Source organism: Littorina saxatilis, linkage group LG15, assembly GCF_037325665.1.
Source record: "Littorina saxatilis isolate snail1 linkage group LG15, US_GU_Lsax_2.0, whole genome shotgun sequence".
Classification (NCBI taxonomy): Eukaryota; Metazoa; Mollusca; class Gastropoda; order Littorinimorpha; family Littorinidae; genus Littorina; species Littorina saxatilis.
In genome coordinates, this window is record NC_090259.1 from 29,965,982 (window position 1) to 29,983,344 (window position 17,363).

Genomic DNA, 17,363 nt, shown 5'->3' on the forward strand with positions numbered 1-17,363 from the left:
GTCAGAATATTATGCAATAGTACATCAACTGTGCAAGACAATGGATATTATGCAGAACATCATAATTTCATAAACAAAACAATAAATCAAAAGTGAGTGACTGTGTCACAATATTCTTCTAACACTTTCAAATTGTTCAAATTGGATTTGTCATTTGTAATAACTTTTTCAGCTATTTTAGAAAAATGCGTGTTTAAATCATCAGGGGATATGTCCTTAACACAACTTGAATGACTGGCAATCGTTTTAGAGAGAGAGAGAGAGAGAGAGAGAGAGAGAGAGAGAGAGAGAGAGAGAGAGAGAGAGAGAGAGAGAGAGAGAGAGAGAGAGAGAGAGAGAGAGAGAGAGAGAGAGAGAGAGAGAGAGAGAGAGGGGGGGAGGAGGGGAGTATGAAGGAGATACTTGTTTGCTGTCGCAACCGTTCATTGAATCTCTGTACAAAACACATTTCTGCCCACTACAGTAAAACCTGTCTCTAACGGACACCCTTGGGGAATGGTAATAGTGTCCCTATTAGACAGGACCCTTCTTCACAGGTGGAGGGGCCGGGGCAATATTTTACAAAGAGCACGTAAAATGAACAAGACACTTTTTGTCAGTCCTGTAGTATGTATTTATTGGATTGAACATGAGACTCACTGAAAATGTGAGTAAACAAATGATACATGTAGCAAACAACAACAACAACAACAACAACAACAACAACAACATCCCCCCCCCCCCCTCCACCTACCCCGTTCCCTACACACACTGTGCATTCAAACTTACGCAAGTCGGACGTCACAAAGCTAAAAATAGCTGACTCTTCATCAGTCATTCAACGGGAAATTCCGCAGTGTGTCTCGACCAAATTGGGTCAGCTCTTGTTTCATTCAGTTTTTCTAGTCTCAGCATAAATGCATGGAACAGAAATTTAGCTGTGTTAACTATTGTTTCCTTCGAACGATTGCTTACAAAGAGAGAGAGATCGAGAGAGAGATTAGTAGGAGGGGGGAAGGGGGGAGTGGTAAATGATAAATGGTTGCCATACCACTCCCATACCACGTTGTTCAGGTCTTCATATTGCGTTTTCCGACGTTTCACAGTTTTTTGGTCGATTCGCGCACTTGACTCCCACTCCTTCATCACGTCTTCTTTTTCTGATTTGATCCTCGCGATCTGTGTTTTACCACATCCCATCTCCTTCGCCACATCTCGGCATGATTGGCCGCTATCTAGTTTTTTTCAAGGCAGCGACACGCTGCTCTAAAGTCAACGCTTTTCTTTTTCCTGCTGGAGATTCCATTTTCAAACACAGTAGTCTACTGTTGCTTTTGGTTGTGACTGTATCCACAATGCGGAAAAGCGAAAGTGAGCGAAGCGAAAGTGAGTGAGCGAAAGTGGGTCTCCATCTAAACAAGCCACTGATTGGTCAGAAAAGGGACAGGACAACCAATCAACAACCATTTGTGCTACGGCTACGGCTGCCGAGCACTGACTGCATAACAGTCGAGTTTTCGAAGTTGCGTTTTTATGTACGTTGTGTCCGTTTGTGACAGTGTTTACACTTCCTACGGTCCGAAAAATCGTGTCCGCGTCCGTAAGTGGCAGGTGTCCGCCCGTTAAAGGTTAGTTATTGTTGAAATCGTGTTCGTGCCATGATAAACTGTCCGTATGTAGCAGGTGGCCGTTACAACAAGGGTCCGCTAGACTCAGGTTTTACTGTATCTCTGTTTCTCAGAACAGGCTCCCATCTCCTCCTGCCCCCCTCCCGACCCCCCATCTCTAACCATTGCCCTCATCCCACCTAATATTACCTGAACTTCTCTAAACAAAAACCAGTGCATATGGAAGAGATCTTGAGTAACAGCCCCCCCCCCCCCCACTACCCCAATACTCAAGGACAAGATCTTGAGTAACTGCCCCCTCCCCCCCCACTACCCCAATACTCAACAGACACATGACACGCTCTCTCTCCCTCTCACACTAACACCCACAGATGCACACACAATCTCTCTCTTGCACACACACACACACAATCTCTCTCTTACACACACACACACAATCTCTCTCTTAAACACACACACAATCTCTCTCTTACACACACACAATCTCTCTCTTACACACACACACACACAATCTCTCTCTTACACACACACAATCTCTCTCTTACACACACACACACACAATCTCTCTCTTACACACACACAATCTCTCTCTTACACACACACACTCTCTCTCTTACACACACACACACAATCTCTCTCTTACACACACACACACAATCTCTCTCTTACACACACACACACAATCTCTCTCTTACACACACACACACAATCTCTTCCTTACACACACACACAATCTCTCTCTTACACACACACAATCTCTCTCTTACACACACACAATCTCTCTCTTACACACACACACAATCTCTCTCTTACACACACACACACAATCTCTCTCTTACACACACACACAATCTCTCTCTTACACACACACACACAATCTCTCCCTTACACACACACAATCTCTCTCTTACACACACACACACAATCTCTCTCTTACACACACACAATCTCTCTCTTACACACACACAATCTCTCTCTTACACACACACACACAATCTCTTCCTTACACACACACACAATCTCTCTCTTACACACACACAATCTCTCTCTTACACACACACACACACAATCTCTCTCTTACACACACACAATCTCTCTCTTACACACACACACTCTCTCTCTTACACACACACACACAATCTCTCTCTTACACACACACAATCTCTCTCTTACACACACACACTCTCTCTCTTACACACACACACACAATCTCTCTCTTACACACACACACACAATCTCTCTCTTACACACACACAATCTCTCTCTTACACACACACACACAATCTCTCTCTTACACACACACACACAATCTCTTCCTTACACACACACACAATCTCTCTCTTACACACACACAATCTCTCTCTTACACACACACACACAATCTCTCTCTTACACACACACACACAATCTCTCTCTTACACACACACACACAATCTCTCTCTTACACACACACACACAATCTCTCCCTTACACACACACAATCTCTCTCTTACACACACACACACAATCTCTCTCTTACACACACACAATCTCTCTCTTACACACACAATCTCTCTCTTACACACACACACACAATCTCTTCCTTACACACACACACAATCTCTCTCTTACACACACACAATCTCTCTCTTACACACACACACACACAATCTCTCTCTTACACACACACAATCTCTCTCTTACACACACACACACACACACAATCTCTCTCTTACACACACACAATCTCTCACACACACAATCTCTCTCTTACACACACACACAATCTCTCACACACACACACACAATCTCTCTCTTACACACACACACACACAATCTCTCACACACACACACACAATCTCTCACACACACACACAATCTCTCTCTTACATACACACACACACAATCTCTCTTACACAGACACGCACACAATCTCTCTCACACACACACACACACAATCTCTCTCTTACTCACACACACATTCTCTATCTCTCTCAGTCTCTAACAAACCCCTTCACTACACGCGTATACACCCCCCCCCCCCACACACACACACAGATTAAAGTAAGCAAAATTTTAAAAAATCTCAACTTACTTCTTCCTTTTCCCGTTTGATGCGAGCAATTTCAGCTCTTGCCTGGCTGAGCTGAGACTCCAAGTCTGCTATTCGACTCTGGTATGTCCTCTCCTGTAAAACAATGCAGCAAATAAATCACATCATATTGCTAAAGCTGTGATCACAATATCTTGTGTTAATCTCACTTTAATACTGTTTGTTGGACATTTCGACAGTGTGCAGAAGACACATGATACCAACTCATGACATTTTCAGACTTTGATTACTGTTAGTGATATCCCAAAGCCATTTTTGATGTCATTTGTCAACTGTTTTATATACATGTATGTTATTTCTCTGTCATTTTAATACCGACACCAACTTATGAAATTTCAAGCCTGTATTTACTGCAGGTAGATAACTCAAATTACCAATAAAATCATTGCTTAACAATCGACAAGTGGCTCCTGTATTCATTGGAAGGATTGCGCCTTTTACATGATCGTTTGGCCAGGAAGTCAGGAACAACTTTCACACTGGGGATATGTCTGTCAGTGCAGAGCTACTACACATGACATCAACTTAAGAAATCTAACACTCTTTTCAAAAACGCTCCAAATTATTAGGATTCCGCTCGCAGTTCAATATTTTAAAAAACAACTCGTGTAAATCTGGTACGACACAGCAAGCCATGTAGTATTCTCTATATATGATATGGAATCTAACTGGCTTTCAAAATTTGTTTTATTGTTTGCTGGTCGATGTGAATGCGTTATATATTGTGTGTAAAAATTGTCTGTTTGTCTGTCTGTCTGTAAAAAATTCCATTTCAAACAGCAGAAATTAATATGTAAAGCGCGGAGAGCACAGTTGTGGTTCGTGCTATATAAGCTCCCCATAATAAATAAATAAATAAAAAAGTAATGAAATAAAGCCCACACATAAAGTAAAGTACAAACTAATCAGCATGAAACCTGACCCACCTTGGAAGCGAAGCGATCACGGACGTTGTCTTGCTGCTGGCGGAGGTCGCTGAGTGCGTTCTCCAGTTGCCGAGTCAGCACGCCTGATTCTCTCCCCTTTTCTTCCAGTCGCAACTGAAGTACAAGTAGCGCAAGAGAAACAAAAGAAATTAAATTTTGATTCACTGCAGAGCCCAACCCTGAAAGATAGAATTTACATTTGAATACAATATTTGGCCCCCCGATCCTCTTAAAGGTGGTCGTCTACATTTTTTTTTCTTTCAATAATCTTATGGTTAGATTTCGCTAAAAAGCTTTGTCATCATTTTCACGAGTTTTCATTCACAAACACCTGGGAAATAAATCTCATGTTCCCCATGTAATAAATCCCCGATTACCATAGTTGCAGGAAGCAGGTTATACATGGATAATCAAAAGTAAACCCAATAGAAACGCTCGGGCATTCTTCGGCTCTTTTCATTGGCATTTCCCCAGACCTAAACAGACGACACGACACTGCTTTGCAAAGTTCCAAACAAGAAGGGCAAAGCCCATACGACTCACATGCTTGACCTTGACCTTTACATGACCTTAATTCAAGAAATAGGAAGTACAATGGTGCTTATTGGCTCTTTCTACCATGAGATATGGTCACTTTTAGTGGTTCACTACCTTATTTTGGTCACATTTCATAAGGGTCAAAGTGACCTTGACCTTGATCATATGTGACCAAATGTGTCTCATGATGAAAGCATAACATGTGCCCCACCTAATTTTTAAGTTTGAAACAGTTATCTTCCATAGTTCAGGGTCAAGGTCACTTCAAAATATGTATACAATCCAACTTTGAAGAGCTCCTGTGACCTTGACCTTGAAGCAAGGTAAACCAAACTGGTATCAAAAGATGGGGCTTACTTTGCCCTATATATCATATATAGATGAGGTATTCAATCTCAAAAACTTCAGAGAAAATGGGAACAAGAAGGGCAGAGCCCATACAACTCACATGCTTGACCTTGACCGTTACATGACCTTGACCTTCAGGGTCAAGGTCAAATAACTAAACCTAGCAATGACATCATACACTAAGAACTGCTTTACACATTTTTCCTACCAAAATACATATGACCTTGACCCAAGGTCAAGGTCATCCAAGGTCATGCAACACAAAGCTGTTAATTCAAGACATAGGAAGTACAATGGTGCTTATTGGCTCTTTCTACCATGAGATATGGTCACTTTTAGTGGTTCACTACCTTATTTTGGTAACATTTCATAAGGGTCAAAGTGACCTTGACCTTGATCATATGTGACCAAATGTGTCTCATGATGAAAGCATAACATGTGCCCCACATAATTTTTAAGTTTGAAACAGTTATCTTCCATAGTTCAGGGTCAAGGTCACTTCAAAATATGTATACAATCCAACTTTGAAGAGCTCCTGTGACCTTGACCTTGAAGCAAGGTAAACCAAACTGGTATCAAAAGATGGGGCTTACTTTGCCCTATATATCATATATAGGTGAGGTATTCAATCTCAAAAACTTCAGAGAAAATGGGAAAAATGTGAAAAATAGCTGTTTTTTAGACAACATTTATGGCCCCTGCGACCTTGACCTTGAAGCAAGGTCAAGATGCTATGTATGTTTTTTGGGGCCTTGTCATCATACACCATCTTGCCAAATTTGGTACTGATATACTGAATAGTGTCCAAGAAATATCCAACGTTAAAGTTTTCCGTCTGGACGTCCGGACGGACGACTCGGGTGAGTACATAGACTCACTTTTGCTTCGCATGTGAGTCAAAAATGTGAAAAATAGCTGTTTTTTAGACAACATTTATGGCCCCTGCGACCTTGACCTTGAAGCAAGGTCAAGATGCTATGTATGTTTTTTGGGGCCTAATGTCATCATACACCATCTTGCCAAATTTGGTACTGATAGACTGAATAGTGTCCAAGAAATATCCAACGTTAAAGTTTCCCGGACGGACGGACGGACGAACGGACGATTCGGGCGAGTACATAGACTCACTTTTGCTTCGCATGTGAGTCAAAAACGAACTGGCAAACTGGCAAAAATACACAAAAAACAAAACTACTTATTCATGAAAGGTCATAAATTCACCACAAACAAATGAAACCTAGCGATATGTTTTGTCTTCTTACTAAGTGATGGAGTGCGTGTATCTGTGTTTCATACACAAACGTTTGGAGAAACACGAACGTCAAGTTCAAGTCAAACCAATTGACCCCTGACACACACGTACATTTTGACCCGTGCTCAAGACGTTGTATCGATAAACGAAGCGCAAATAAGAAATGATAATAAAAGCAAAGAACATAGCAACAAGATATGCAAACATCTAACAAAGCTGAGCAAGCAGACTGACCGGTCTAATGAAAAACAAAGAGGCAATGAGTCGGAAACAAGATCGCGATTCTTTCCTTCGCTGCACGACGCAAATCTTCTGTGACCTTTGACCCAACGTAGCTTCCACATTCGATCACTAAGCTTAATATTTACACCTGAAACCCGAGGAGGTGGAATACTGAGAGGAACATACAGAACTGTGCATCTTCAAACCTGACATAGTTATCTCAACATTTTATGAACTCAAAACTCAGAAAGTTGCTTTCACACGCCAGCTTTGATTGCAACACAACAAACCCCGACCCTACCAGTTAAAAGACATGAAGTATTGTTTTCCCTCTAAAAGTGGATCAAATTTATACAGAGTAAATTAAAAAAAAAACTTAATCTATCCTGTAGAGGACTTTCCTGGTTCAAGGGAGAAGAAAACCTAAAAAACAATCAACTGACCCCACCTGACTAATCAAAAACAACAGATGAAAAGTGGAATGATCGAGTTGGTCTAAATTAATTAAATCATGTTTTAAGCAAGCAAAAGACAAAACTTTCCGCTTAAAGTCGAAACCCTATGAGTTATCTTGGAAGCAGTCCAGAACCAGTTAATGTCAAGATAATGTCAACACTATTCATCAGAATGATTTGAACTTTTGCAGAAATGTTTTAGACATGCTGATAAATGATTTGTTGGAACGGATAAGCTCTAGGGGAAAAAGTTAAAGAGATACACATTTTTCAGTTTTCATACTTTTTTTTACCCACAAAGCAACATTTGTATCTCTTTAACTGTTTTTCCTAGAGACAATCGTTTCGAACAAAACCTCTATCAGAATGTCTAAAACAATTCTGCAAAAGTTCAAATCATTCTGATGAATAGTGTTGAAATTATCTTGTCATCCGTGAACTAACATGCTTCGATTCAACGCTTTGCTTATTTTTCATTTAAATAATTTTTGTTAAAGTCAATCTAAGAGCAATTTTGTTTTTGATCATATACTATTACTCTACATCCATTGAAGCAAAAGCACACCGAATTTTAACACAAACAGTTCTGTTTCATGAATGCTGTGGTCAAATGACTTGGATAAGAAAAACGGTGTATTTGAAGGTCACAGCTCCTGCAGAATCTGGTTCTTGTTGAAATATATCTAGCAGCAAGTGTTAACAGAGAGGGATACAGTGGAATCCCCTTTTACGACAACCACATTTAAGATTTTCACATTTTTAAGACCCTGCTTTATCAGACTCTCTGTTTACAACCACTGTAATTTATAACCCTAATTTTAAGACTCCCTTCTTTTTAAGGCCTGATTTTCTCAGATTTGTTTAGGTCTTGAACAAGGGTAGGCTGTACCCAGTGACACAGCCATTGAATTACATTTAATCAGGCACACTCCTTCCCATGTGAATAATTTTCAGCTCACCATCTCAGATTCAGGCCCTGCTTTCACTCGGTATAAGACTCACCATCTCAGATTCAGACCTGCTTTCACTCGGTATAAGACTCACCATCTCAGATTCAGGCCCTGCTTTCACTCGGTATAAGACTCACCATCTCAGATTCAGACCTGCTTTCACTCGGTATAAGACCATCCTTCCACTTGGACACATACCTTCTTCTTCTTCTGCGTTCGTGGGCTGAAACTCCCACGTACACTCGTGTTTTTGCACGAGTGGAAGTTTACGTGTATGACCGTTTTTACCCCGCCATTTAGGCAGCCATACACCGCTTTCGGAGGAAGCATGCTGGGTATTTTCGTGTTTCTATAACCCACCGAACTCTGACATGGATTACAGGATCTTTTCCGTGCGCACTTGGTCTTGTGCTTGCGTGTACACACGAAAGGGGTTAAGTCACTAGCAGGTCTGCACATAAGTTGACCTGGAAGATCAGAAAAATCTCCACACTTAACCCACCAGGCGGCCGCGGCCGGGATTCGAACCCTCGACCTTCCGATTAAGAGGCCGACGTCTTACCACCCCGCCACAGCGCCTAACACATACCAAAATTCAACACCTTGACTGCTTGCTGTGATGTGCTGGAATTTTTTTTTTAAATTAACTTTTTACAAAATGTATTCATCAACAATAATTCCCACTGGGCACAGACAGCACACAGGCTGTTCATTTTTGATACATGACCAAGTGATGGGATGATTTTATCCTTTGAACAACGCCAGGCCAAATCTGAGATTGTGAGCAGAAGTCTGTTTTTACAGGAAAGAGCAGTGTTGTTCCAAGGCCTATCAGTCTTCAGTCATTGAAGCATACTTTTTTGTTCTGAACCAAGGCCGGTCTAATGTCCGATAGTTTTGACATGCAGGATGTGTTTTGACAATTCTGTTCTGGCCAGATCATTTTAACCGATATATAGTTTGAACCCAGGTTGAAGTGACCTATTGTCCTCTATGTCTGGGAACAACACTGAAAGAGTGTGCCTAACAATAAACAAACCATCCACAAGGTACAGATGGTCAAACTCACATTGAGCTGTTGAGCCCAACTGTTTACACAGGACAGAGTATAATGCCTTTAAACAACAAACTAATAAATAAAGAGAAGGATAAGGATAAGATTTAATATAGTCCTGTGAGGTTACCGTCATGGAGATTCGAGTAGCTTTCTCTCTGGGGAAAAACAAGCTGCCATACAGTATAAAGCTACCCATTTTTTTTCTCTATTTTTTTTCTGCATGCGCGTATTTATGCTTTCATGCCCTGAGACTTTCGTTGTGAACTTGGGTTCTTTAACGTGCGCATGCGTGCACATGGGGTCGTTTAGACACCGAGGAGAGTCTGCACAAAGTTGACTCTGGGAAATAAATCCTTCGCCGAACGGGGGGATCGAACCCACGCCAATAGCGACAGCTGGATTTGAAGCCAGCGCCGCTACCAACTGAGCTATTTCCCCTATTTATTGTGCGCATCCACTAGGTACTGGTAGTGATCATGGTCAAACTCACATTGAGCTGGTGCAAAGCCTCGTCCTTCCTGGCCACCTGAGCGACCAGTTCCTTGTTAACGTCATCCAGCTCTTTGAGTCTGCGATCCGTGGCGTCCATTTTGGCGTGCATCAAGCGTGACTCCTCCTGACTGTCGCTGAACTTTGACCTCAGCGAGTCCACCGCCTCCCCGCGATTCTCGAACTAGGGATGAGTTTTGAGAGGTATAGAGATGTGGTGGTGAGTTATTGTGTGGGTGGATGTCCTCATTGTATAATTATACAGTCGAACTTGTCTATAACAAGCTCGTAAGGGACCGACCAAAAGTGGTCGTTATAGTGTTTGCATATGTGCATGCACGCATGCTTGTGTGTGTGTGTGTGCGTGTGTGTGTGTGTGTATGTGTGTGTGTGTGTGTGTGTGTATGTGTGTGTGTGTGTGTATGTGTGTGTGTGTGTGTGTGTGTGTGTGTGTGTGTGTGTGTATGTGTGTGTGTGTGTGTGTGTGTGTGTGTGTGTGTGTGTGTGTGTGTGTGTGTGTGCGTGGTTACACAATTGAGAAAAAAATAACCAATATTAATAATTATTATGAACGTATTTTTCAAACACATATGTGATCACTAAAATTTGTGTACAACCCTGACTGCAAAACCTACAACAAAATCAAACACAAAGCACAAAAAAACATCCACCTTTGCTGTCAGCTCAGCTATCAGCTTTGTGTTTTCTGTGTTCCGTCGTTCATACGCCAGCAGTTTTTCATTGGCCTCGTGCAGTCGCAGCTCTGTGGTGCGTAGTAAATCTGGCAGGGGCTCTAACTCTTGCAGTCGCTGGTGCAGTCTCGTCTTTACCTGTAGCAGGGCAACATTTTTTTTCATGCGTGTAAAAGAAGGCTTGGAATCAATATTGCTTGCATAAAAATATGCAGGGATGGTGTTAAGAAGGTTTTGTCCTGGTGTTTTACCGATAAAAATGTGAAGAAAAAAACCCTGAAATGAAATTGGAAACCTGAGTCATAAACCAGTAGATTGTTATTTTGTTTGACAGGTTTGGCCCAAAGTAATGGCAATGTAATATCTTGATTTGACCTGAGTCTACACTGTGACAGTGTAACCTGATTTTGCGAGAGCCCCGATTCATACTTTTCAAAGGTTTCAGTTTAAATCTTTTTTTTAGCATGCTAGCTCCATCACTGGATAAGCAAAAATGCATAAAGGTAGAAGGTGAGGGTGGTTCAGGGTAGGTGGGTGTTTGGGGGGTCACTAGAGGGAAAACTGAGTCAGGACAGTCTCAACTTGCATTCGTATCCTTGCGCGTATTTTCAATTCTACTCTTTAGGTTTTTTCTCTCTCGATCTTTTAAAAAAAGGGCCAGATGTACCGCCACAAGAACTATAGGTTCACATAACTGCACAAAAAGCCCTGCTTCGCCTTTTCCTATGTAAACAATTAACAACAGAAGATTAGAAAGAATGCAGTACACAAATGTGAGACTCTGAAAGCAACTGAAGCAATATAATGTGCTAGTTACCATGAAGGCCTCAATCTTTTGGGAAGAATGATGAACTAAAATCTACTTATATTAAAATCAAGCAAACTCGATAATAATAATACAAAAAACAAAAACAAAAAAACAAACAAAAAAAACCACACACATTCACACACACATGCGTGTATATGCTGATGCGCAACCACAAAACACACACACTTGATTGCATGCTCTTTAGCAAACTGACATAGGTGTTTCCCACAAAATGTATTCAACAATTTTGCAGAGGAAGCATGCAGCCGGGCTGTAGATTTGTGGTGTGTCCAAGAGGAAGGATGCTCTAACCATGTGTAAAGCCTGCATGGACAAACCTGTGATGAATGGTAGGATTTTTCATGCTGGAACAAATGTATGCGCAACTACCAGTAACCTTTTCTCACAATCATGTGAGGATGAAAGTCGGTTGTACATTTTAAATCTTCTGATTCTCGCAGGTACCAGGAGATTGGTTCCGCGTGTACATGGGTGTTACTGGGAAAAATAAAAAAACCTGAAAGGCAGGGGTTCAAAATGCTCAAGTTTGAAAGAAAGTTTCTGGACACCGACGAAACCAAATCATAATAAGCAAGATTGCGGCAAATCCAAGGGAGCGAACTGAGAAAGCACGCGAACTGGTGTCAAAAGTCGGATCGGAACCGCTGCTCGTTATTTCAACTTAGCGAAACGAAGCTTTTTTTTGTTTTTTGTTTTGAAAACCCGGAAAACCGGAATTTCCGGCTTCAGATTTTTTCAAAAACCGGAAATCCGGCAAAAGCCGGAAGAGTAACACCCATGCGTGTATTACTCTCACTTACTCTATTGTTGCACAGGTCGTATGCATTTTAGAGCGCTTACATCCCTTTATTTCTCAGATATTATTACCGTATAGCGCACTGCCTCATTTAAATTTGATTCTCACCTTTTCCAATTCCATCTCAATGCTTCTGATTCTCGCAGGTACCAGGAGATTGGTTCCGCGTGTATTACTCTCACTTACTCTATTGTTGCACAGGTCGTATGCATTTTAGAGCACTTAATTACTTCCCTTTTTTCCCCAGATATTATTACCGTATAGCGCACTGCCTCATTTAAATTTGATTCTCACCTTTTCCAATTCCATCTCAATGCTTCTGATTCTCGCAGGTACCAGGAGATTGGTTCCACGTGTATAATTACTCTCACTTACTCTATTCTTGTACATGTCATATATCTTTACTACCGGCACGGTTGGCCTAGTGGTAAGGCGTCCGCCCCGTGATCGGGAGGTCGTGGGTTCGAACCCCGGCCGGGTCATACCTAAGACTTTAAAATTGGCAATCTAGTGGCTGCTCCGCCTGGCGTTTGGCATTATGGGGTTAGTGCTAGGACTGGTTGGTCCGGTGTCAGAATAATGTGACTGGGTGAGACATGAAGCCTGTGCTGCGACTTCTGTCTTGTGTGTGGCGCACGTTATATGTCAAAGCAGCACCGCCCTGATATGGCCCTTCGTGGTCGGCTGGGCGTTAAACAAACAAACAAACAAACAAACAAATATATCTTTACTGATTTAGAGCGCTTACTTCCCTTTGTTTCTCAGATATTATTACCGTATAGCGCTCTGCCTTATTTGATTTTGATTCTAACCTTTTCCAATTCCACCTCACTGCTGTGGTGGAGGCGGGACGTTTCTTTTTGATGTTCCTCGAGAAGCACCATCGAGTCATCGGCCTCCCGACGAGATCTGTCCATCTTAACAAATCAACAATCGCAGGGTGAAACAAACACGTCTAACTAAGGTGAAATATAATTTGAGCATTAGATAAAGTGAAGATGGGAAATTAAGTGCTGAATGTGTGCATGCAGATACTAAAAGTGTGCAAAACTAAACTGAAAATGATTATTAAGTTGAAATTCAGGCTACATGAGAAATGTTCCATGAGATTAACACATAATTATGTAACACCTGATGCTTAAGCTCTGGATTGTCAAAGACAGTGCAAGCTTAATTTGATTTGTCTCCGCCAGACCACACTAAATTAGGGGAAAAGAAAGAGATGGAGGCCGAGAAACAGCTGGAGGTGTGACAGTGTCAGAGGCAGAACTGAAGAGGCAGGGCAACAGCTGGACAGAAGCGGAAAGAACAGCCCAGAACAGGGTGCGATGGAAAAATGTCGTCAATGGCCTATTCTCCGCTGGGGGCAAGCTAGGGCCTAAGTAAGCAAGTAAGACCACACTAAATTGGTAATTGAGACAAAAGATCAGCAACATTGAATGACAATCGATTATTTGTATCTTCATCTTTGCTACGTTCCATGTATTAGGCAGCATCCATAGGCAAAGACTTTTGCAAACAAAAGCTCACTGGACAGTACAACAATAATTCCCCCTGCAGAGTGCAAAAAGACTCACTCAAAAATGCATCCCAAAGTTAAAAATAAAAAACTATATATATATAACTGTACCAAATGTGTTCTGCAAAGTGATGTTTGTTAAAAGTACAAAATAATGTTCATGCAGGCTGCATTATGCTGCACACTGCAGTTTTGCATAAACATTTCAAACTGATGAGGCCTGCATGTAGTTGTCTCGATTTTCTTCAGTGGAGGTTAAGAACTATTTAAACCACAGGAGCTTGAATCCAATCGCCGGTCGATCATTATTTACTCCTTATTCCATTTATTTACTCCTTATTCCATACAGTCTACTACTACTATTTCATAAATAGTAGTAGTAAGGGTAAGCATGCAGCAGTAAATAATAAGCATGCAGGAGTGAATAATTATCGACCGGTGGTTGGATACAAGCTCCTGTAATTTAAACCACATGTAAAAATACACATACTGCAAAGTAATACGTATGAAGAAACAGTTATGCACATCAATATATATTTAGGAGGAAAACAAAACGAATTATGTAACGAAAAGAGAAACACTGCATTACAAACAGCAATAACATGAGATGAAGCAAAACTGGTTAGTGAAGCAACGCAGTTATAATACCTACTGCAATATCTATATAGGGTCTACATCTACTGGCTAATGCGGGTAAAGATAAAAGCACAAAACATGCTAGAGAAACGGGCAGTTTTAAAGCAAACAAAACAACGGTTGCAGATCATCCATCTAACCCCCCCCTCCGCTCCCAATTTCAAAATATTTTAAAAATAAATACATGATGATTTTTCCCCATGCATCTATCAAGAAATGTTCATTGGTAGGATTTGGTTTTCTTTGGCAAATTTGCGGATAAGGAAAAAACATTTTTTGCAGTCCCTGACGTCATTTTCATCCAGGTGGGAAAAACTGTTTAGTTCTGCTAAATGACAGCAAAGTTTTCAGCAATTTGAAATCAGTTTTGGTATTTTGCCAACTACAGACACCAGATAATGTCATCCATGTAAAGTGATATTCACAGTAAACAGACAGATTAATGGAATTGGAGATGGTAATTTAAATTAGTGACACTCAGGAATATAAAACCTGCAGGCCAGGGAAAAAAGGGAACAACCAACACTATACAAACATGAACAAAAACTTTAAAAACTAACTGGAGAACCACCACCAATGATCATAAAAACACAAACTTGCAGCGTATACTGTATTTTCAGAAATTAATTCTTACCCTAAATTATACATTTAGAATTTTTTGTTGTTGAATTTTCAGCCCCTTCCAATTGCTTTCCTGAAAACATCTCAATACATTTAAAATTACACTAATAGCTAACAATAAATGCACATTACTCTGAGCCAGCAAAACATGCTGCGTCTCCATCATTAATAAACTCTGAGGTGTTTAACCGACAGCTATTTCCCTAACCAAAAAAGTATGATCTCTTCTGATTTTAGATGTTTCTCCACAACACCTGTACAGCATTGAGATTTATTTGTTTTAAAGTCTTCAGTTCACTTATCAAATTCTCAAGCATACACTGCAAGTTTTCTTACATACACATCTGGGGGAAAAATTGTGAGAGGGTGGGTTTGACACTTGAGTACATGCTGCACTTTAAGGTAAATTAGAGTACATGCTCTTTCAGTGGTTATAAAGAGTGCACTATAGGTACACTGTTGGGGTTCGCATGTACCTGTCCTTTGTATTCGCCAGTCAGCTGCTCATACTGCTTTACACTTTCACGCAGACGACTGGCTTCCTCTTCCAGTGTACTAAGTCGTGTCTCTGTCGTGATCGCTGTCGACTATAATTAGTACAAAATGGAAATTAAATCAAGGATCAGTCCTATCTCTTTGGAGGCATCATAACGTGGTCACAAACGAACATTAATGTTTTGATTGACACTTAGAACAGCATTGCGTGTGTTCATTAAGTGACTGTAAATATATTACAGATAAAAACAGTGTCACTGCACAGATTGTCACAGAGTACCATTAGTCCATGCCTGTGAAAATTGTTTCCATATTTCGCACTGTGTTCTTCACTAGCCTATAAGTATAGGTGCAACTTTCACATCAAAGTGGTACAACAAAATTCCCCCCAAAGAGAAAGTACACACAAAAGTATGAACATTAACATATCTTCTTATACTATTATTCCATCTTGCAAAGAGAAAAGGAAAATGAGACACTCGGAAATAGCCATTCCAGGAATATCTGCATGCAAAAATAATACATTAGCATTATCAACACAAAAAGCCCAAAAGTTTGACTCTCACAGTCAGAATGTTCTCCCCTGCAGTGGAGTAACTCTTCCGTTCTCTTCAGTAGTGGAGTAGCTGGGTAGTAATTTAAACTATTTTTATGTTCATGTAAAAAATGACTGAATAGAAAAATATTGCACAATGTTGTTACGAATCCCTGTGCCTAAAGTGTTTCCTTAATTCAACAGGACCCAGTGACAGCTTTAAATTTTGCTTGTGTTCATAATCTTTTCTCAATTGGTTTTGTTCCCTATTTTTTTGTTTAATTGTCAAGTTTGACTTCTTTTAACAAGTAGACCTGAATTCACATCTTCAAAAAATTGACATGCACAAAGCTGCTAAAACTGGCTAAGTATATGCAAATTACCTAAAACCATGCACTTGCCTAAACTTCATAAGATATTGCTCAACTAACATATCATGCACATGCTCTAATATTGCTAACAGAGAAAAAAATACTTCTATATTTTATCTGTTCAAAAGAAACTTTGCAATTTACATTTGTAGATCTATAACTTCATGTTTTCCTCTACTTTTAAACTGACTTCTACCGTGTATCTTTGTCCACTTCCAATATGATAGCCTGACCTATATTTTGTTTCAATCCGATTATCTTGTACTACCAGTAACTGAAAGCAACTCAAGCATGTTTTAACTCTGGGAAGCACTATTGTGATAAAATTTGCACTAAGACTGACAATTAAAGCAAGATGAAAAATATTGGAAATTAAATACACTGTAGAAACACATACACTGTGAACACTCATACACAAGCAAGACTGCATGCATTCATGAACACATGTGCTTGACTGTACACACATTATGTAGATACAAACTCACAAACTCACACACACACACACACACACACACACACACACACACACACACACACACTCACACACACACACACACACACACACATATGCACACACACATGAACACACACGCACACTGACACACACACACACACACACACACACACCTGACTCAGGGCTTTCTCCCCCTAAATTTAATTAACTCATAGATTAACTGCGCAAACAACATATCTCCACTTTAAAGAAAGAACACATAATTCTATTATTCATTCACTAGTAAAAGCCTATTCTCAATAGATGTAAGCAGAAAGCAAAATCAAATGTTTCGAAATGTTTTCACCCACCATTCCTCCCTGCACACAATTAATGTAATGCACCCACAGAAAATCAAGCATGCATCACGTCGTTCACACTGCATACACTGAGCCCAACAACAGACATAGAAACTCATAATCCCACACATTTAAGCAACTC

The 17,363-nt window shown here is 40.5% G+C and overlaps 2 protein-coding genes across 10 annotated transcripts in view; one reads left to right on the forward strand and one right to left on the reverse strand.

The window, feature by feature from the left end:
* The window catches only part of LOC138949041 (TRMT1-like protein), a 322,855-nt gene that overhangs the window by 260,655 nt on the left and 44,837 nt on the right, over positions 1-17,363 (forward strand). The gene's annotated exons all lie outside the window — the stretch shown is intronic.
* The window catches only part of LOC138949040 (outer dense fiber protein 2-like), a 60,304-nt gene that overhangs the window by 8,221 nt on the left and 34,720 nt on the right, over positions 1-17,363 (reverse strand). For 8 of the 9 annotated variants that reach the window (XM_070320769.1, XM_070320764.1, XM_070320766.1 and 5 more), the window contains 6 exons: positions 15,505-15,615; positions 13,065-13,169; positions 10,607-10,765; positions 9,937-10,119; positions 4,626-4,739; positions 3,682-3,774 (listed from right to left, as the gene is read on the reverse strand). In XM_070320769.1, coding sequence (XP_070176870.1) covers positions 3,682-3,774; positions 4,626-4,739; positions 9,937-10,119; positions 10,607-10,765; positions 13,065-13,169; positions 15,505-15,615 — 765 coding nt within the window. The remainder of the gene's footprint in view (positions 1-3,681; positions 3,775-4,625; positions 4,740-9,936; positions 10,120-10,606; positions 10,766-13,064; positions 13,170-15,504; positions 15,616-17,363) is intronic. The other variant, XM_070320765.1, reaches the window with a different exon arrangement.